Raw genomic sequence first — 23,266 nt, forward strand, 5'->3', positions numbered from 1 at the left:
GGCAAGCCAGCCAGTGCCTTCACGGAAAAAATGTTTGCGGTTTCCAATGGAACCGTGATTGTATCATGGCGTGCACATCTTCGCTCGAAGCGTATTGACGCCCCAGCATGTCTCCGTTCAGGGTTCCAAAAATACGGAAATGGCCTGGGGAGACTTCTGGACTTTATGGAGGATGTGTAGGGGGTTTCTGAGCGAAACGCATGCGGCGTTGTCGAAACAACTTTGCAATGCGGGCGGGCATTATCCTGCGACAAAATGATATCGTCCGTCAACCAGATGCTCATTGATTTTCCGGAACACGGTGCAACAACTGACGCACAGCGGTACGTGGACACTTCGCAAAAAACGTAGCGCGCCATAAAGTCCAAACGCTCTGGAATGTTGACGGACGTCGCCGCAGACGTTTCGGTGGCAAGCCTTAGACATCTTCCGTACAATCCCGGATTCTCCCCATGCCATTCCCGTATTTTTGCAGCCCTGAAGCAAGACATTCGTGGGCTTCAGTTGGCTCCTGACGAAGATGGTTCCGTAGGCAACCGCAGACATTTTCTCATGATGGCATTGACCGACTTGTTTCAAAAATGGCTCTGAGCACTATGGGACTCAACTGCTGAGGTCAGTAGTCCCCTAGAACTTAGAACTAGTTAAACCTAACTAACCTAAGGACATCACAAACATCCATGCCCGAGGCAGGATTCGAACCTGCGACCGTAGCGGTCTTGCGGTTCCAGACTGCAGCGCCTTTAACCGCACGGCCACTTCGGCCGGCCGACTTGTTTCACGCTGGGATAAGTCTGTTAAGTTATGGCGATCACTTTTGAAATAATAAAGTGTATTTACTTATTAACCATCTGTCTCGTTCGCATTTGCTGATTATCTGTAGCCTAAATTGGCGGGCATGTCGTAGAACCGATAAAAATCACCACAAACCTTAAGTCCTGTGTCGTTCGCAAAGTTTACAATGTTCATGCAAAGAATGTAATTACTTCATTAATGAGTTTAGATAGCCATATTCATTACGCCGGTAGGTCGCATCTGTTTCATACCGTGTATGATGGCGTTCCGCCCGTACGTGGACAACTCGTATTTCCATCTATACTCTCCAAGTCTATGTGACGGGAGTACCTGTTTCCCTGCCAGCCTCCTTCACCAGTATCGGATTACATGGCTGCAGGGAAGCACATCTTGCGCCGGTGACCTTGCGTAGGTCACGTTATTTTAGGTGATACGTGAAAGTTCAGAGCATTCTGATGTCCCGTTATGAGGTACCAGCACATTACAACTTCACATTTCGTGCAGTTACATTGTCAGTGCAAGTATCCTTCACTCTTCGATTATCTTGTTTAGAAATATTTTTTCTCTACGTGTTTGTGACTTAAATGGAGGAAACTGAAGTTTGCGGGAATCGTGTTGCTGATGGCAAGCAACAAACTGTACTCGCAAGATACCCTATCGGTAGAAGCCATCGATGTTGTGGGTGTCCGCAAACAGTTTCAGTAGTAATTACTTGGCCGGTAAAAATCCACGTCGATCCGGATGTCTTTGGGTATGTCTGCGGACATCCGCAATACTAATTAGTTTATGGTTAAAAGTCACTCTTTCCAGCGTTTTCAAAAATGCTCGAAGTTTTCATTGTGCTAGTGTATTAACTATTCGTTACTCTTCGGAAACGGCTATATTATTAATGGTTGTATATCAAATGCTGCTGGAACATGAAGACGGTAGTCTGAACGGCTGTTTCGTGGTCTGTGCGTTACGATTTTCGTCTCTTCTGTATTTGAATCGATAGTAATTATTATTGTTTTAAATATGGACGGATTGCCACTATGGTGCAAATTTTCAGTCCAGACGATTTATCTGTGCAGGCGGATCGTTGCAGATTTCTAGCACTGAAATTGCGTTCACCAGGCCACAAAGCTTACCAAGACTAGCGACATGCTCATCTTGAGTCTTTCCCGCACAACTACATTTACATCTACATTTATACTCCGCAAGCCACCCAACGGTGTGTGGCGGAGGGCACTTTACGTGCCACTGTCATTACCTCCCTTTTCTGTTCCAGTCGCGTATGGTTCGCGGGAAGAACGACTGTCTGAAAGCCTCCGTGCGCGCTCGAATCTCTCTAATTTTACATTCCTGATCTCCTCAGGAGGTATAAGTAGGGGGAAGCAATATATTCGATACCTCATCCAGAAACGCACCCTCTCGAAACCTGGCGAGCAAGCTACACCGCGATGCAGAGCGCCTCTCTTGCAGAGTCTGCCACTTGAGTTTGCTAAACATCTCCGTAACGCTATCACGGTTACCAAATAACTCTGTGACGAAACGCGCCGCTCTTCTTTGGATCTTCTCTATCTCCTCCGTCAACCCGATCTGGTACGGATCCCACATTGTTGAGCAATACTCAAGTATAGGTCGAACGAGTGTTTTGTAAGCCACCTCCTTTGTTGATGGACTACATTTTCTAAGGACTCTCCCAATGAATCTCAACCTGGTACCCGCCTTACCAACAATTCATTTTATATGATCATTCCACTTCAAATCGTTCGCACACATACTCCCGGATATTTTACAGAAGTAACTGCTACCAGTGTTTGTTCCGCTATCATATAATCATACAATAAAGGATCCTTCTTTCTATGTATTCGCAATACATTACATTTGTCTATGTTAAGGGTCAGTTGCCACTCCCTGCACCAAGTGCCTATCCGCTGCAGATCTTCCTGCATTTCGCTACAATTTTCTAATGCTGCAACTTCTCTGTATACTACAGCATCATCCGCGAAAAGCCGCATGGAACTTCCGACACCATCTACTAGGTCATTTATATATATTGTGAAAAGCAATGGTCCCATAACACTCCCCTGCGGCACGCCAGAGGTTACTTTAACGTCTGTAGACCTCTCTCCATTGATAAAAACATGCTGTGTTCTGTTTGCTAAAAACTCTTCAGTCCAGCCACACAGCTGGTCTGATATTCCGTAGGCTCTTACTTTATCAGGCGACAGTGCGGAAATGTATCGAACGCTTTCCGGAAGTCAAGGAAAATAGCATCTACCTGGGAGCCTGTATCTAATATTTTCTGGGTCTCATGAACAAATAAAGCGAATTGGGTCTCACACGATCGCTGTTTCCGGAATCCATGTTGATTCCTACAGAGTAGATTCTGGGTTTCCAAAAACGACATGATACTCGAGCAAAAAAACATGTTCTAAAATTCTACAACAGATCGACGTCAGAGATGTAGGTCTATAGTCTTGCGCATCTGCTCGACGACCCTTCTTGAATGCTGGGACTACCTGTGCTCTTTTCCAATCATTTGGAACCTTCCGTTCCTCTAGAGTCTTGCGATACACGGCTGTCAGAAGGGGGGCAAGTTCTTTCGCGTACTCTGTGTAGAAACGAATTGGTATCCCGTCAGGTCCAGTGGACTTTCCTCTGTTGAGTGATTCCAGTTGCTTTTCTATTCCTTGGACACTTATTTCGATGTCAGCCATTTTTTCTTTTGTGCGAGGATTTAGAGAAGGAACTGCAGTGCGGTCTTCCTCTGTGAAACAGCTTTGGAAAAAGGTGTTTAGTATTTCAGCTTTACGCGTGTCATCCTCTGTTTCAATGCCATCATCATCCCGGAGTGTCTGGATATGCTGTTTCGAGCCACTTACTGATTTAACGTAAGACCAGAACTTCCTAGGATTTTCTGTCAAGTCGGTACATAGAATTTTACTTTCGAATTCACTGAACGCTTCACGCATAGCCCTCCTTACGCTAACTTTGACATCGTTTAGCTTCTGTTTGTCTGAGAGGTTTTGGCTGCGTTTAAACTTGGAGTGAAGCTCTCTTTGCTTTCGCAGTAGCTTCCTAACTTTGTTGTTGAACCACGGTGGGTTTTCCCGTCCCTCACAGTTTTACTCGGCACGTACCTGTCTAAAACGCATTCTACAATTGCCTTAAACTTTTTCCATAAACACTCAACATTGTCAGTGTCGGAACAGAAATTTTCGTTTTGATCTGTTAGGTAGTCTGAAATCTGCCTTCTATTACTCTTGCTAAACAGATAAACCTTCCTCCCTTTTTTTTATATTCCTATGAACTTCCATATTCAGGGATGCTGCAACGCCCTTATGATCACTGATTCCCTGATCTGCACATACAGAGTCGAAAAGTTCGGGTCTGTTTGTTATCAGTAGGTCCAAGATGTTATCTCCACGAGTCGGTTCTCTGTTTAATTGCTCGAGGTAATTTTCGGATAGTGCACTCAGTATAATGTCACTCGATGCTCTGTCCCTACCACCCGTCCTAAACATCTGAGTGTCCCAGTTTATATCTGGTAAATTGAAATCTCCACCTAAGACTATAATATGCTGAGAAAATTTATGTGCAATGTATTCCAAATTTTCTCTCAGTTGCTCTGCAACTAATGCTGCTGAGTCGGGAGGTCGGTAAAAGGAGCCAATTATTAACCTAGCTCGGTTGTTGAGTGTAACCTCCACCCATAATATTTCACAGGAACTATCCACTTCTACTACACTACGGGATAAACTACTACTAACAGCGACAAGCACGCCACCACCGGTTGCATGCAATCTATCCTTTCTAAACACCGTCTGTGCCTTTGTAAAAATTTCGGCAGAATTTATCTCCGGCTTCAGCCAGCTTTCTGTACCTATAACGATTTCAGCTTCGGTGCTTTCTCTCAGCGTTTGAAGTTCCGGTACTTTACCGATGCAGCTTCGACAGTTTACAATTACAATACCGATTGCTGCTTGGTCTCCGCATGTCCTGACTTTGCCCTGCACCCTTTGAGGCTGTTGCCCTTTCTGTACTTGCCCGAGGCCATCTAACATTAAAAAAGCGCCCAGTCCACGCCACACAACCCCTGCTACCCGTGTAGCCGCTTGCTGCGTGTAGTGGACTCCTGACCTATCCAGCGGAACCCGAAACCCGACCACCCTATGGCGCAAGTCGAGGAATCTGCAGCCCACACGGTCGCAGATCCGTCTCAGCCTCTGATTCAGACCTTCCACTCTGCTCTGTACCAAAGGTCCGCAGTCAGTCCTGTCGACGATGCTGCAGATGGTGAGCTCTGCTTTCATCCCACTAGCGAGACTGGCAGTCTTCACCAAATCAGATAGCCGCTGGAAGCCAGAGAGGATTTCCTCCGATCCATAGCGACACACATCATTTGTGCCGACATGATTGACCACCTGCAGATGGGTGCACCCTGTACCCTTCATGGCATCCGGGAGGACCCTTTCCACATCTGGAATGACTCCCCCTGGTATGCACAGGGAGTGCACATTGGTTTTCTTCCCCTCTCTTGCTGCCATATCCCTAAGGGGGCCCCATTACGCGCCTGACGTTGGAGCTCCCAACTACCAGTAAGCCCACCCTCTGCGACTGCCCGGATCTTGCAGACTGAGGGGCAACCTGTGGAACAGGACAAGCAGCCGTCTCCGGCCGAACATCAGTATCAGCGGGAGACAGAGCCTGAAACCGGTTCGTCAGACGAACTGGAGAGGCCTTCCGTTCAGCCCTCCGGAATGTCTTTCGCCCCCTGCCACACCTCGAGATGACCTCCCACTCTACCACAGGTGAGGGATCAGCCTCAATGTGGGCAGTATCCCGGGCAGCCACAGTCGTAGTCCGATCGGGGGATGCGTGGGACGAGATGGCCGTCCCCGACAAACCCCCAACCGGACCCCCACAGTGATGCCCATTGGCAACAGCCTCAAGCTGTGTTACCGAAGCCAACACTGCCTGAAGCTGGGAGCGAAGGGATGCCAACTCAGCCTGGATCCGAACACAGCAGTTGCAGTCCCTATCCATGCTGAAAACTGTTGTGCAAAGAACGTCTGAACTAATCTACAGAGAGCACAAACAAATCGACACAAAATTTAAACAGTTATTAAAATACAAGATTGCCTAGTAAATGCAGTAACGCTGCTACTTGCGCTCTGCTGACACACTGCTTAGCGGCGGAAGGAGACTACGCGATTTTACACTATTCAGGTACTAAAACGCGATGCTACAACTCTCAAATACTATAATACGCCCGAAATTTATGAATTTGAACAATGCAAGTCCCAAAAACACGCAAAGAAATTGCACGTCCGTTATTGTAAAAATACTGTTTCGCTTTCATTAACAGATATCTCTTACGCAATTAAAGAAAGGTGTTCCAGAGCGAGTGAAAGCAATTCTAGGACACCCCGTCTTTTGAAACCTTCGTTTACGTGAGGGCCCCTGTTTTCCACATTCGTCGTAAATAGTGGATGTTGTAAAATTAGTGAATATGTCAGCGTTTCTTTTAAATATATTCAAATGTACACTTTTCAGCGCTTTTTTAGTGTAAACCGTTAACACGTTTTAATATTATGGTGAATTAAAGAACATTTGATAAAAGAACGGAAATATAAACATTTGATTGTAGGTACTGTGACGACTTCGTTTATGTTAGGAAGGAAACCGACCGTGAAAAACTTCGGGCTAAACCCAAGCGCACCTCAGAGCTCCGAGGTACCGAACGGAATGACGCGTTAAACACGTTTACAAAAATTCCAGTAACTGTGATGTGGAGAACAGACTGGCAGATGCGGATAGCATTTCCCCTATCGGCTCATTCTGAAAACTTCTGCCCGTGAGTTATAACGCTCCTGCGCTTTTTGGGTCCAGTCACATTCGTGGCCTGGTTTACATGGTCAGAATTGGTGTTTGTAGCCCACTGCGTGGTAATTAGTGGGTTCTCATAGTCGGAGTTGTGCTTACTGTAGCGATACACAGACGTCAAGCATTGGAATATAATGGTTGGTTGTACTGACATTTACACGATCTTTATTAAATGTCTTTACCATGTCTTCTTTGCCATGTTCTGATACTATTGTTTTTTAATTATTTTTCAGCTGGCCTTCTGTTACAAACTATATTAGTCCTCCGTATTTGTTAATATGTAGCTGTTCTCATTAAAGATATCTGTTGTTTCGTGGAACGACGAAGTGAATGTTTGTCTCTTTGCAGGTCATAAGTTCGAGGAGCCGGAAGTGATCAACCTTCGCCTGGAACCTGGAATATGGTGAGTACAGTCCAACGCTTGTGCTATAGTGGAAAGTTCTAACTGGTAAGTGTGTTACGCAACGTGCCTACCGAAGGATCATTTGTTCCGTCGCCAATCTCGGCCGCTTCAGTCAGATAACATGATATGTTTGTCTTTAAAAAATAAATAAGAGTGTCGAGATAATGAAAATTTCTTGTTCGTGCAGCCTGTTATCTCTACCAAGAGTAAGTGCTGGTCGTTGGTAGACTGTTATAATCTTTCGAGAGTACACTTGGGCTACTTTTGAAGTAAGTTACTGGATAAACCACTTGCGGTCACTACGTATTAACTCAACGTGTAACAGCAAGCGTCGGAGAGTACGAGGTTATGCAATAAACGGGTTAAAAATAACGTCCTAATGTATTCATACTCTATTTCCGGTTGTGATTATGGTACTGTTGTCCGCTTCGCCGGCACATAGCATAGCATAGTATAATCTTTCAAATGTTTGAGAAGTGTTTTCTTCTGTTTGTGTTACATGTTATCAGATTCCAATTCGAAATAGAATTTGTGATTCATGCTGTACACGCGAAGTGTCCTTACGACTTTCTTTCATCTCTGCTGGATATGTGCGAGCGCTGTGGCCAACTGTTGCGCCTTTGTCTGAGGTGTAAATGTTTGTTTCTCTGTCCGTGTTTCCTTCCGTATGCACACGCCTGTACCGCTTTCAGCTGCCACTCTGTCATCGCTAGACTGCCAGTCTTCCCTTCGAGCAGCAGTATCAACATTATTCCATGCGATGCGGTGACGTGGCTGTCAGTTGCTGGGGGCAGCTGAAGTATTTCGTTCTATTCCTGTACTTTGCTAATGGTGGCAGTCTTTCACACTGAACAAGTGGTGATAATATATTGAGCAGCTGCACTAAATATTGCAAAAACGGTACTTCCACAACTGATATTCATCACTACATAACGCAAAAATAATTGCAGACGTAAGTTATGCTGTTCTTCATCGGAATTAAGTATCTGAAAGTCCGAAAGTGTAATGCCGGAAATTTTGACATAGAGATAAGTTGCATTAGGAAAAAACTGCACGGAAAAACATGAAAACGACAGTTAGGATCATTTCGATTTGCGAGGATCGGACAACAGGTTGACGCACGCTTGTTTCCCTGCAGAAAAATTCTGGCACCCACAGAATACTTGAAAAGGCCAAAATATTCACCATACATCGGGGAGAAATAACAGTTAATGAAAGACGTTCATTCATGCTACACGTACGGCCCTCTCTCTGTTGTAGGAAATTAGAAATTTAAAATTTATTGTAACATGGTATAATACATGATCAAACATAACGCGCTATCGCAATATTTTTTTAGTGCACTTGGTAATGGAAAAAAGCCGGGATGGATCCAAAAAGTGCGGCAGAGCAGAAAACATCCTGAAAGAAGAGCGTGGGAAAATAAGATTTTCACAGAGCTTCTCTTGTTTGATAATGCCTGCATTGTACGGTTAAAGTCTCATCTGTTTTCGATTACGGGAAATGGATAAATACTAATGTTCTTACCACGCAGGAGCAAGATTTTGTGAAGTGTCAACAGTGTTCTTTGGCCGTATGAGCGAGCTGCGTCGATTTACTTGGGTTAAGCATCCTACCATCTCAGTTCATAGTTTAATTGAAAGCAGTTAGTCGCGCGTGCGTCCCCATACGTCTGATGCTGCCGCCTCATCGCGTACCGGGCGGCGCCTTCCCAGTAGTTGTTCGTGCGATGGCCATGTTATGCCTTTGCACGTATCCTGATTATCCTCCAGGCACTTACGTGCTACATTATGTGGCGTGCTTATTGAGTTCCCACGGCAAGCAATTTTTTCCTTCTGTTACTCTTTCGTCCGCACACTGTGTGTGCATATTGATGCTGATTTCGAAACAACTTCTAATGTGCGCATGCGCGCGCAATCAAATTTGATTATGATATTCCGTAACTAATTCTATTAGCAGTCTCAGCATATTTGTTCATGGAAGCGTTATACTGTTACGTTTGTGAGTTTCGTTGTATGTTTTGGACACCATGGGTTTTACGGACTATCGTTTATTTACCGAATATCTACGAAGGAAGAGTTTTCATTAAACTGGAGCAATGGTTCTGCTTCGCAACAAAGTTAACAGTACGTAAACAACTGTGTAAATCTATCAGCCACAAGTCACTAAGGCACAAGATATTCACTAAAAAAACCACTAACCGCACTGGAGAAGTACTGGATTCTAATCAGGCGAAGGAACAAGCAACAACTAATTTCTATACAGCACGACGTATCATTTACAAGTACTGATCGACAGTAGAGTTTGGAATACTGGCTGCGAGCGTGAGATTAATAGATTTTTCGTCAGCTTTTGACTCAGTTTCGAATAAATATCTACTAACAGCATTTGGAAAACAAGGCATTTATTCTACCTATTCGAGAATAATTACATCTAGACTTGATTGTAATAATTCAAAGTCTGAATTGAAAGAGGAGAGAGACATGGAGGTTCCATATCGTCCAAAGAATTATGAGCTCCGGTAGAAATGGTTTCCAGATTTGTAAACTGGGAAAAAGGTATATATGTCATTGCAGCATACCTGAACACTCTTACTTTTGGTGATAACTTTGCACTGCTTGCCTCTGTTGCAGATAAACTTGAGCAAGTAATGGGAGAAAGTAGCAAATAATATCTGATGGTAGACTTGAAAATCAATTACTGTAAGACCAAACGCGTATTTCTTATATGTACATCAGAAAGAGAGTAGTACGGACAAACAAGGAAATCATAAAATCAGCTGAAGAGTGTTTTGTATTTAGAAGAGCTCAAGACATATCAATGGACATAAAAAACATATTTGAAAAGGTGTGGAATGATTTTTCTGAAACTGATGGTGTTTTCAGAATTTCAATCCTTCGATGTGTCCGAAACAGAGCGCTTGAAATCGGTGTGTAATGTCAGTTTTGCCCCAAGTCAGTGAGACATAAGAGTGGGGGTGGGGAGTGAAAAGGGATTGGTAACATATGACGTCTAGGCTACACTGCACTATTGGTGTGTTGTACAGGTAGTATTGGAATGCATTGCAGGAGATTTACGTGTGTGATAGCCGCGGCTAGCAGAAAGAGGGGGAGGATGAGATGGACAGAGGAGGAGGAGGAGAAGGAAGAACAGATGTGTCCAGTATCTGTGCCGTATTCGTATGTGGGCGAAGTCGTGGATGAGAGGCTAGTTAGATGATGATGTGCAGTAGTAACATAGATTAGCTTAGCTGCAGACAGTAACAAATCGAAGAGGCGGAAATAGGTGCTGTTGCTGCTGCTAGGGATGAATGTCATCTCTCCACAGGTACTGCATCGAGCCTCTTGGATACTCTGTTATATATTTGACATCACTCCAATTTACACCGTCTTTAATGTATTGTTTAGGCCAATGCTGTTGTAGCGGTGCATATGTTTTGATTTGTTCATACTTAATTTGCAATAACGTCATAGTTTAAACACTTCTCGTTACGATTTTAACCTGAAGCGAACTACTATGTCATGCTGTTACTCATTGATAGTGTCCACTGAAGTTTAGAAATGCGGGTCGTGCACAATCCGTAAGCGAGAGTCAGTCATTTGGAAGGGTGTCACAGTTTTGTCGCACTTCTCTCTGTACTGTAGCAAGCTTCACTTTGGCTACCGTGCTGCTTGTATCGCGTAGCGTTCGCAGAAGAGTGACGTCACGAGCTACACGTTACTGCTCCGTCCTTCAGCCAGTTGTTGTCAATCTGAAACCATATCTGTGTGTGTGTGTGTGTGTGTGTGTGTGTGTGTGTGTGTGTGTGTGTGTGTGTGTGTGTGTGTGTGTGTGTTTTTGGGGGGGGGGGCTGAATAATGAGGAGGCAGTCACAGTGGTATGTAAATAACTGACAAATGTGACTGCTAGCAGAAAACGCAAATAATTAATAATGCTTTTGTCTCACAAGGGGAGGCCTCGACGGTTGGAACGCGGATTTACTGCAAACTTCGTACACTCGTAGTACTCCATTAGGACAACAAAATGTGTAAGCAGTAGCGCGTACTCCTCAAGCATTATTGAGAAAATCGCAAGACAATTTCGGTCGTCAAATATATACCTGTGCGTGGCCATTTATACCACGAAGCGACGGCAGCCGAGTGGTTAGCGTTCAAGCCCCGTAATCGTTGGGTCGCTGGATAGTCCCGTTCGTCAGTTTTTTTTTAAATTTCAACCGAGTCATTTTCTTTACTATTTATATTACAATTGATATAATGGGAAAAATACGTGTAATCGGATGAACTTTTATTAAATTTACAATGTTATTTGGCAGTCCACAAATTTTTGTTATCCCAAATAATATAATTTACTGTCGACCAGTAAACGACCAAACGCATAAAGTGATACTGAAAATGTATGCTTGTCCGTGTCTTCAAAATTGTTCGTATTTAATCGAAAGAGAACGAGAAATTGCTTCTAAAATACAGTCGATACTGCATGACCTATTAGCAGCGCCAATATTTAAGGAAATGCTGCGTTATGCATGGTTTGCTTCCAAGTTATCGTCTGAAAGAGAACTTTTTGTAAATGTTAACGAGGTTTGTTTCCCCACGGAAAACCTCAAAAGATCTGGGGGATGCGGAAACATAGCATTTATTCAATGGAGCTCATGCCGTTTACTTTATGTTCTCCATATTTTTACGAAAAATACCATCCTGCAACTTGTACTCGTAATGTCGAAAGCGACGATTAATTGTACATCTTTCGAAAGCCGTCTGTGCCGCTCGTAAACTTGGAGCCGGCCGCGTTGGTCTAGCGGTTCTGGCGCTGCAGTCCGGAACCGCGGGACTGCTACGGTCGCAGGTTCGAATCCTGCCTCGGGCATGGGTGTGTGTGATGTCCTTAGGTTAGTTAGGTTTAAGTAGTTCTAATTTCTAGGGGACTTATGACCTAAGATGTTGAGTCCCATAGTGGTCAGAGCCATTTGAACCATAAACTTGGAGGTAACAAGTCGCTACGCGCTCCTTCCAGGTATGAGGGATTTCTAAAGTAACGGACAAGCATACATTATCAGTATCACTTTATGCTTTTGGTCGTTTACTAGTCGATAGTTATGAATATTATATTCAGCCCTCTGACCGAACACGCTGAGCTACCGTGCCGGCAACTCGGTTGCCGCCGGTTCGTGGTATAAATGGCCACGCACAGATATATATTTGACGACCGAAATTATCTTGCGATTTTCTCAATAATGCTTGAGGAGTACGCGCTACTGCTTCCTCATTTTGTTGTCCTAATGGAGTACTACGAGTGTACAAAGTTTGCAGCAAATCCGCGTTCCAAACGTCGTGGCCTCCCCTTTTAAGTTTAAAATCATCTACCATATGCGTGTGAGCCTAAAGATTTAAGACAGCCTTTTTTATATAGAATCTTGAGTGCTGTTGCTGTGCTCCTGTGTGTCACTAGTGCGCCACCACCTGCACAAGAAAATCGCACGGTCTCTACCTCACCTCGCTAGCTGCTAGAAACACACCGTATGTATAAAGCTCGTCCGCCTTCGTAGCTGAGTGGTCAGCGTGTTTACGTGTCATGCGCAGGATCCAGGTTGGATTCCCGGCACTGCAAAGACCTTTCCGACCGTGGGAGGGGTCCACTGAGTCTCGTGATGGCAATTTAGGAGCTGCTTGAATGAGAAGTAGCGTCTCCAAGGTCTGGAAAACCGACAACGGCCGGGGACGGAGGGTCGGTGACCTGACCCCACGCTCCTCCATACCGCATCTCGATGACGCCGTGTGGCAGAGGGTGACAGTCACACGGCCGCTGGTCGACACAGCACAGTCCTCTCTGGGCGTGACAGCGGAAGTGTTCTTTTTTTAATTATTTTCCGTATACTTTATTTAAGAGCTGAACTACCAGTAGTATGAGCTCCATCTGAAGACCAAGTTTTTGTTGGTGCAGGATATTGGCGTTCATTATTAATGGTGAATCGCATGCGAAACGGGAAGTTGGAGACGAAATAATATTATTGGTTTGTGTTTATTGGCCGCGTTTATTCTCGCGGAAGGCATAACCTTAATGATTTTATGTCATTTTTAAGCTGCTCTGTTCTTCGCAATAGACGAATATTTTCTAGAAATCAAAATTTGATCTGATTCGTTCCGTGTTTCGTAGGGACCACAGTGAAGAGTCTAGGGGGTAAGAATGACTGTGTAGGCCCGGGGAAAGTGGTAGCGTACTGCGTGACGCCATTGGCGACAGTGCACTTGGCCGAGGTCGACGAGCACGTGTGTGGTACGTGCAGCATGCGCTTGCGTGTAGGTCGACACTCCATGAAGGCCGTGTGTCGGGAGCTCAGCTTGTGCTGCCGTGCGTGAATAGCGGAAGAGCTGTGTAGGGTGGCTCCAGCGACGGAGAACTTGGCGCAGGAGCGCTGGAAGCAGTTTCAGCTCGCCACAGCCTCGACTACACTCTCAGAAATTCTGAAAGCAACAGAAATAAAATAAAAGGAGCCAAAGATTATTTAAAATTTGTGCAAATACCAGACAGCAGTTAAATCGAAGGACATGAAAAAGAAGCCGTAGTCGACAAGGGACTGAGACATGCTCGTAGCCTGTCCCTAATGTTGTTCAGTATGTACATTAGGAAAGCTGTGAAGAAAGCCAAGCAGAAATTTTGAAACGGAATTAAAATTCATAGAGAAGAATTAAAAACTTTTGCGGTTTACCAATGACATTGTAATTTTGTCAAACACGGTTCAGGACTTGGATGGGCAGTTGAACGGAATTAACTGTGTCTTGAAAAGGGATTGTGAGACCAACATAAATTAAAACATAATAAAGAATTTGAATAGGTAATCACACATTTTGTGTAAATCGTATGTTGCTTAGTAATTCTCTACTCCTGATCCTCCTCAACCTCCGTTCTCCCACGTTTACTTTTTAATACAGTAGCAGTTCCAGGGGAATCACTAAATGCTAAGAGACGCCTGTTGTAACACAGGCGTGTTACAGAAAAATTACCCGGTCGAAAATTCTTCTGCAGTTATTCTTGTCAGAAGTTTGTGAGTACAGGACACATGTGTCACTGTTCATACCCTGGCCGAAGCCAAGACTTAACTGTTTGAGATTTTGCTTGTTGGCGAGCTCTGTTGTTTTCAGTCAAATTACCGCCGTCTGTGATTGAGGCACAGGAAAGTAAAAGGATCCGAATCTTAAATTTCTGCTGTGGATGGAAAGATTAAATTAGCGGTTCTGTGGACCTTGGGCGCACAAATATGTTCGTATGTTGTGTCTGTACGGATAATGATCGCGGCGGTGCGTAATGTGTTGTTCGATCCAGATATTTTAAAACACTGTTACTACATTAGCACAAGTGGAACCTGTGTGGGCCTGACGCAGCACATCAGAATAGGGAGTAGTTGTGTGTCAACGTGCCGTCGTGCGTCTGCGCCTGGTATCTCTGGCGCTGGACCTCTGGCTTGGCCCCGTCTCGGACAAAGTGCGGCGATAACGGCCGCCGGCATGTAGCCGCAGAACGCTGGTCTGGTGTTCTCCTTGCAAGTGGCTGTCTCCGCTTCAGAAAGGTGACAGGAAGCGATACTCTCTGACAACAACGAGGTTATTGGCACTCATCTTAGATGGGCGAAGATTCTTGCTACTACAGACATTCACCAGCAGGTTCTGAGCCTTTAATTTTCCTCGAGCTTGACGTTTTGGCATTGCCTTTCATGTCCAACTTTTCTTCATCAAATTGAGATAACCACAGGCGCTGTGAAGTCCGCCTCAGCTTCGCGTCTTATGTTATTCCTCAGCCAGTTCGTTCGAAAGTCCGTTTTCAAGCGGTTTTACAGTCAATGTGCAAGATCATAGACTTGTAAGAAACTTTCCGCAAAGGTTCGGCAAGCATATTACGGCACTATAGCTCTACAACATATATTAACTACTACATCTTAAGTTTCCCTGTAGGCGTTATCTGTCTTTCCCGTAGTTATACATGTTTCTATAAACATAACAAAGAAATGTAGTGACTGGAGAAGTAATCTGTACTCTCACGTGGCTAATATCAATGGAAGAATACCCAATACTCGGCTGGAAAACAAAATTAAAGAAGTAATGGACACGAGCAGTTTGGATGTAGCAAAGGAACAGGAACCAGAGACGCCATCAGCATGATGAGGATGTCGGAGAGAGTTTTGCCTGTTAACGAAGTAGTTTGCGCTTGCTTTATAGACTGACAGAACGCCTTCGACAGAACCAACTGTTCAAAATTGATGAAATTCTTAAGGAGATAGGAATCAACTGGAGAGACTTAAATACGCGGAACAAGAATCGCCATGGCATTCAAAAAGAAGAAAGGACTCTGCTGATCAGCAAGTTGGGCTTGGTATTAAGGAAGAAACTGGTGAAATGCTGCGTCTGGAACATGGCACTGTATGGAGCATTGGTATAAGCCACGAGAAAAAGGGAGAAACATTACGTGGAAAGTATTGAAATGCGGCGCTGGAGAGGAATAAAGAAGATCAAGTGGACAGATCCGTTGACAAACGACGATGTACTGAGAAGAGTAGGAGAGAAGACTATTCTGAATATAATTCAGAGGAAGGCCAGCTTTGTCGGACACATACTTGGAGAGGAGGGGCCATCGGCATGTCGTCGAAGGGAGCATACAAAGGCATTACGGCCCGAGGAAGAGGAAGAAGAAGATTATGATTAGACATCTGGATGGCATGAAAGATAGAAGAAGGATACGACAGACTGAAGGAAGAAGATGGCAGAAATTCTTTGTTCGAAGACACGGACCTGCCACTAGGCAGAAAACTAAATAATAATAATATTATAATAATAATAGACCCCGTGGAGGCCCGGGAAGAGAATAGGCCTCCGGTATGTTCTGCCAGTCGTAAAAGGCGACGAAAAGAACAAACCACTAATAGGGCTAACCCCCCCTTTTAGTGTGATTAGTTGGTTCAGGACAGAACTAATGAAGCCTCGGACAAGCGATGTCATGGTCGGGGACGACGCTTGAACCCTATGCCCGTCCACATAGAGGTGTTTTGCAGGATATGCTTCCTGCAACCACCCTAGAAGGAAAACAAAGGCAGAGGATGAGATGGTCAGATGAAGTTAACCGACACCTCATGTTCTGTTATTACCAAGCAACAAACTTAGGAACCAACACAACTGGATACAGATCACAAGTATACACAACATTTATTACCAGATACCCAGAATTAAAATTTTTAACAGAACAACGACTAGCTGATCAGATCCGTGTAATAATCAAAAATAACCGGATACCCCAGTCAGAATTAGAAAACATCAAACAACAAGTAAAACAAATACTGGAACAAAATAATGTGCAATCAGAAGAAGAAGAAGAAGAAAATGAAAATACAGTAATGGACTCAAACATCCCAGATCAAACAAACAAAGAACACCACGAATCAATTAAACAATCAGAGGAAAACAAAATCTTAAGACAGCCACGAGAACAAGCACAAATAGAACACGAAGTGACACACATGTTTGATCTGGTGATGTTGGTTGATATGCAGTTTGGAGCCATTGGCAGATGATTCGGTTTGCTCCACATGCTTTACGGAGTGACCGAATGATCTCACGAGCAGTGTGTGGTGGAGCTCCATCACGCATCAAAACACGTGAGTCCAAAGCACCTGTCTCACGTAGAACGGGGACCACATGTTGGCGAAGCAGACTAACGTAACGTGTGCAGTTCACGCAGCATGTTCTTCGTCCATGGGTACCAAGTTCCTCGAAGATAAGAGGACCAGTCATGAACTGTGCTGTGAAGCGACATTTGGCCGTGAGCCGTTCACTATACAGAGGACTTTCTCGAACGTCCGTTGGCAGTGACGGCCCCCAAATGCGACAGTTGTGAGAGTTCACTCTTCCAGTGTGCCTCATTACTTCAAAAATTTTCCAAGGCCACGTGTCGTCAACTTAACCCTTGCAAGAAATGTAAGAGCAAAGTCTAATGTCTGGGCAAAAGTTGGTGAGCAATGGGAAGTTTGTACGGACATCTTTCCACAATTTTTCGCAGTGCTTTTCGAACGGTGGACCATGGATATTCAGCTGTCGCGGCATAGCTCGTGCACTGTTTTGTGATCCGAATGCCGCCGGCCGGCCCCAGGAGCAAACCGAAGCGTTAGTCGATCGTCCCACTGCGCAACCGCCAAGATCATCAGATACGAACCCTCTCATGTGGAAATAAACATTTTTCTTTCCACGATTTATTAATTATTTCTCTTCCACATGTCCTCACAGATGCTTCCAAAAACTTCCATTGTCCGACGATTACTCGTTTCTCATGGGGTCGCTCTCACGTTGTAACCTCCCCCTCTCTTATCGACCTTAATGACAGTGAAAAATTAAACCGCGTGTACCTAACGGAAATTTGGGAAAGCAATCGTCACCGAAGTTAATCTGTCGGTAAAGAGGGAGGAAAGGGTTACATCTAAATGAAAGGAAAAATGCAAATGAAACTGGTGGAAATTAATTTTGAAAAGGGGTAAAGTTAATAAAGAAAGTAAATGTGCGGCCGTTACGTTAACAATTAACTAGCGGTAATTAGATATTTGAGATTTGGGGGAAATCACGGTCGCCAGTCCTAAGGACAATTACTATAGTTACTGAAAAAGAAAGGTTATTACACATACAATTAGCACTAGAAGCGTGGCAACTGAAGGTTGACACGTGTAGTGTGAAAACTGAAAGTTTGTCAGAAGTAATAAATTTCGCTACACTCTGACTTAATTTAGCAAAAGAATTAATAAAACCGGAAAATCGAAAGTTAATTTAGTGACTGAAGTTAATAGTGAGCTTTCTTTCTGAAGCACATCGAAATCCAGCAAAATACGGTTAGTCTTGGACTACCTTGAACAATCATTTCAAAAGCAACTTGACTCTACGCAATTTAGAAACAAGAGATTTAACTTTGAACTTGAATTAAATGATTTTGAACAATTAACAATAGTAAAATTTAGTACGTACCAAGCTGAGCTGCAATCACAGGTAAGCTAAAATATGCTAACAAAACTCGCACTCTTAATTTGTGCTCGTGTAATCTAAATATTGTAACCAGCTATGAATACTTTAACTGAACTTTGAAATTAAAGCAGTGAAATCTAATTATATTATTTTAATGCTGGCGTTTGAATTTCAACGACACTCGGGTTCATTTCGGAAAAGGAAGGGACCCTGCTTGGCAATGCTATTGGGACAATGAGCAACAAAGGTTCATGCTAAGTTGCTGTAATTTTGCGAGGCAAATGGAACAATTTGAAAAGCTGAGGTCTGCCATACAGTTCTGAAACTTTACGTGCTTTTAGTCTTCCTTGTTGGTTGATTGAAGGTTTGAAGCCGTCGATCGAGGAGGTGGCGACTGTCACTCATTGTCGGCCGTCGCTGTTGCAGAAGCTGGATGCTGGCGCGCCTTCTTCTCGACACGGTCACCAGGCGAAACGGGCTCTTGATGTGCGCCAGCTAATGCTTCCCGTCCGCGACACCATGTCAGAAACTATCATCGCAAGTCGAGCGCAATTACATGCTGCTAAACCCCGAAAGCGCGGCAACTCGAGGGAGCGTCACACAACACACCTCCTCCACTCGCTACTCCAGCCAGACTCTCTATGCCCGCGCTCCACGCGGCAGAGTTCACACTACCAAAGATCCTACACACTTTGATTCTTCACACGACCTATCGATGTAATCGTTCGATAGCAGTTTTCGCTAGGCAAGACCCAGCGTAAAAATACAAATAATATTTACGAAACAAACCAATTATACATCGACATAAATGCATATATATATATATATATATATATATATATATATATATAATAAAACAATTACAATATATAAAGGCACAGAAATGTCATATATTCAGGTAACAAAATAAGGAAAAAACTTACAGTACAATTGATGGAAATAGGAGGATATGCATTTCCGGCGTTACAACGTAACTAAAGTTCAGTTGTAAGCACGCAGTATGTTGAACGACTATTCGCCAGTTTTTCTATTCCGATATGCTTACCATCCAGTGCACAACACATTTTGAGAGGTTCCATAGATGACAAAAAAAAGTACCATGATGAAAGCAGCTCGGCAATGTGTATCGAGTCCTCTCTTTTTGGGATTAGCATATATATTTCCTTGAGTAGTACATCCCAAAGTATTTTTGTGGTCTCTCCTTGCGCAATGTGCAGTGAAAAGAATGAGCAACCATGTACCTGTAAACAAAAACCTTGTTAAGAGTAGTATGTTAATTTATTTCCTGATTATCTACAATTTATTCCTTTTTTAGATCTTCAGAGAGAGGTCTTAATTTTGTGAATCCAAAGAGAACTGGAAGGATTTTCGAACTGTCGTTCTTCGGAACATAAAGCCTTCTCCAGGTTGCAATAGAACGAAGCAAAGAAGCCGCATTATCAGATGGAAGCGACGTGGTTTGCGTTACTATGTGTTAAATCGCTAGCTTCTGCTGCCACTGGAAATTTGCGAGAAATCTCCCATGTTCAAAGAAACGTATTTGACAGTGTAAGAAGTGAAGAAGTCTCTTCTAAGCATCTCACATGTTCACCACCAGCATCCCCGTCAACGTCTCCACCCCGCAGGAAATACCCTCAATCTTTCCGAAGAGAGCGGCTAATGAGATGAACGAAGCCAGTTGATCTAAATAATTCCAGAATTCGCAATTCCAAGATTTCCTGGCGACACCAGATTCTCGTCCACGACTAAAAACAGTGCTAAACGACGTTATAAAGCCGATGAATTGACAACTGCTTCATGGAGTTTATTGAAATTAACAGGACCAAAATTGACGCCATCTCACAATCTTAAGTAAAACAACCAGAAAAGGGAAGTAGTTGTTGCACACTCTTTGGAATGGAATCACCAGTCAATTAGTGTCCGATTTGAATCGGGCGAAGATGCTGAGAACAGTCTCCAAGGGAAGAGTGCTGCCGATTAGTATTGTGAGATAGTTCGGCAAGCAGTTGCTCAGAAATCGAAGGACAAGAGCACTAATTACACAGACCTTGAAAGTTAGTTCCGAAAATGATTTACAAGGAACAATAATCACTATTTACTTTCCTTGTCGTGTTATTCACTGATCTGCCAATTCCAGAATCTGCTTATTGTGATGTTCATTATTGACATAATTTTCTATATTTATTTGCTATGTGTACAAAAAAAACCAGCTCTTTATTACCTCACACGTCACTGTAGCAATTTCTGTGAAAAGCAAGGAATTTCGTATACGTCTGTTGCAGCTCCTTGGCTGCTACAAACAGTCTGCAGTTCGTTTCTCTCGATGTAGGGATGACTCCAAAATTTTCTTAATTTCCTCATTCGTGTGTAAGAGTGATCGAGCACCACATTTCTTTCTGAGCTTTAATCTGTACTCTACATGCCACGTGTACTCAAAAGATGCTCGGGGTGCGACAAACAGTACACCCCTCTCCTCCACGCTGGCACACGGCAACTGCAGCTACTCATGTCAGACTTGGTCAGTGAGAGGAAGTGCGTTGCCAGACACTTAGCAACCAGTTGGCGATTTAGATCGCGTGCCCCCTTGCATTCCTCTTCAGTCGCTCCGTGTCGGAACGCCGTAAAAGCAAGAAGAAATTCTAGGATCTGCCAGTTATTGAATCCCTAGGTCTTCAGGTTTGTTGTTTCCATTCGCGCGGAGGTACCAAGACAAAGACTATTATGCTGTATCATAAAATTTTGCGAGGCACATTGTAATATCTCACATAGTCCCTTGGCGGTGGGAATCTATTGTTTACTATCTTATCACCGTTTTTTGCTTTCTCCGACAAAAAAATATTAAAATAGGACCCCTTTCTCTGTAGTTGGCCGAAGTTATTTGTAGTTACGGAGAATATTTTCCAAGCAATATTGATAAATATAAAACTAGGAAAGAAAACCTATGAGTTCAGAAGCGACGTTGCGTCTAAATTATTATTGACTGTCAATCCATACAGTTTTTATATTTACACGTGAGCGGCTCCACCCGCCTACTATTGGTGATATATAACATATTTAAGAGGTATTCGAGCAACATTCCTAAAGGAAGATGTTACAGCAGTCAGCACACAGTTATTCTGTCAAGCAGGGTAAGCACTGCAGAGAAACCTTTTGGGAAGTGGTGCGGCATTCGGGCACTCCTATCCATTCCGTTATCGGCTCGAATAACACAGTTATCGCGCCTGACTGACAGTGTTCGCGTATAGTCCACTCCAGTAATAGCGGCGCGACAATTATCCCTTCGCATGACCGCTGCGAAAGTCGATACTTCGTGGGTTCAGCAGCCGGGTAGTGTGTGGTACGAGTATATGCCTCTTGTCGTTGTGGTGAGAGAATTGGCACCGGCAAGAAGTGAACCAGGAAGTAAAAGGAAGTCCAGGACCTGTTAGATTTGGCTTCTGAAAATGTAAAGGCACCATGAAGGCAGTTCCGATGTTGCGTTTAGTAATTGACGTTAGACTTTAGAAAAATCAAGAAACGTTCTGAAGATTTGTCGATCTTTAAGAAAGTTAAATTACGTAAAGTGGCGCAAGATGTTTGAAATCCTCAAAATAAATGTGTGCACTGCTCGAAAGAGGAGTAATATACGATATGTACGAGAATTCAGAAGGAACAATAACAATGAAAAATCATAAGATAAAATGGATGCAGTCTTTCTCCGCTACTATTCAGACTCTGTATCGAAGAAGCCATGAAGAAATGAAACGGTTCCGGAGTGAAATCAGAAGTTTTTGGTTGAAAGGATATCAGTGATAAAAGTACACTGATGACTCTTCTATTGTGTATGGAAGGGAGTAGGAATTGCAGGACACGTTGAATGGTATGCGCAAAATACGGATATGCTCGGGGGGGGGGGGGGGGGGGGACACAAACAAAAACTAAAGTACTGCGGAGTAGCATAGATGAGATCAATGATTAATTAAAAAAAAAGGACCAAGCAGTTGACGTAAGTGAAGACGAAGATAAACAGCGCATAATGGACAAGGCTAGGACATAAGAAGCACACTAATACACAAAGAGCCAATCATCACTAAAAGTAGTTTACTAGTATCGAAAATAGGGCTTAATCTGAGGAAGTAGTTTTCTAGAAAGTGCGTCTTGAGCACAGCATTGTAAGGAAATGAATGGGGACTGTGGGAGTATCGGAAAAAAGGAAAATGAAATTTCTTGAATTGTGTAGGGGGCTAAAAATGAAATGGACCATAAGAACTGATTCTCTTCAGAATCGGCGAGAAAATAAATGTGTAGAAAACATAGACGAGATGAAGGGACAGAAGTTTTAAGACATTTGAGAATATTGCTAAAGGGGGACGTTAGAGATTGCAGTATTCTTATCACATAGTGGAGGCTGTTGGCAGTAAGTGGTACTGTGAGAGGAAGTTCGCACAGCAGAGAAAATCGTATCGGGCCACGATTATGTCCCATTTTTGTCTAATCCAAGCTTGTGTTCTTCCCCCAATGATCAAACCACCAACGGGATGCAAAACTGTAATCTTCGTTGCCCTGTTACTGCTTTCGAGCTGTCTAGCATTATTTTCTATGTTTTGAATATTGCTGTAAAGAGATTTTAAAGTACACAATGCAAACGATTGTGCTCTTGTTAAGAAATAAAACTTTGCGTTTCAGCGTCAACGTTACACTGTTCAAACGAATTCGGGGAACACGTGTATCAGTGTCCGGTATGTTAAATCTATTTTGACACAAGTGGTACCTATTGTCTTGTTTCATGGCTTGAGGTCTTAGCTGTCGGAGTAGGCATTTTATATTGTGGACATCCACAGCTGTTGAATTGAACCATGATGATGATCCCTGCATTCTGCCTAACTTTAAATTGGACTACCGACCTCTAGACAGTTCAACATTTTTATCACAATCGGACAAATGGGTCGTCTACTTGTCATTATGAAATGAATATGTATCTCTGAAGATGTGGCTCTAACGCCACGAAACTAGTTGGACCATAAAAAAAGATTTGTCATGCAACTGAAGCGGTCATCTACATCATGGGACAGTTAAAATCATATATATATAATCTGAGAACTCTTGTGGGCTTTCATCGAAGTATGATGGGAATTGATCCCACAAGCTGACCTTCCTAGACGTATACGGAGCGTGCCACGTAGGTGTCATGCAGTGATAAACGTTGACGGAGGGCATATGTGTTACTGAAATT

The 23,266-nt window shown here is 43.5% G+C and overlaps 1 protein-coding gene across 3 annotated transcripts in view; it reads left to right on the forward strand.

The window, feature by feature from the left end:
* LOC126195328 (RNA-binding protein fusilli) overlaps positions 1-23,266 on the forward strand; it is a 1,033,937-nt gene that overhangs the window by 947,961 nt on the left and 62,710 nt on the right. For all 3 annotated transcript variants that reach the window (XM_049933898.1, XM_049933895.1, XM_049933897.1), the window contains one exon: positions 7,015-7,069. In XM_049933898.1, coding sequence (XP_049789855.1) covers positions 7,015-7,069 — 55 coding nt within the window. The remainder of the gene's footprint in view (positions 1-7,014; positions 7,070-23,266) is intronic.

Source organism: Schistocerca nitens, chromosome 7 (genome assembly GCF_023898315.1).
Source record: "Schistocerca nitens isolate TAMUIC-IGC-003100 chromosome 7, iqSchNite1.1, whole genome shotgun sequence".
NCBI classification, from domain to species: Eukaryota; Metazoa; Arthropoda; class Insecta; order Orthoptera; family Acrididae; genus Schistocerca; species Schistocerca nitens.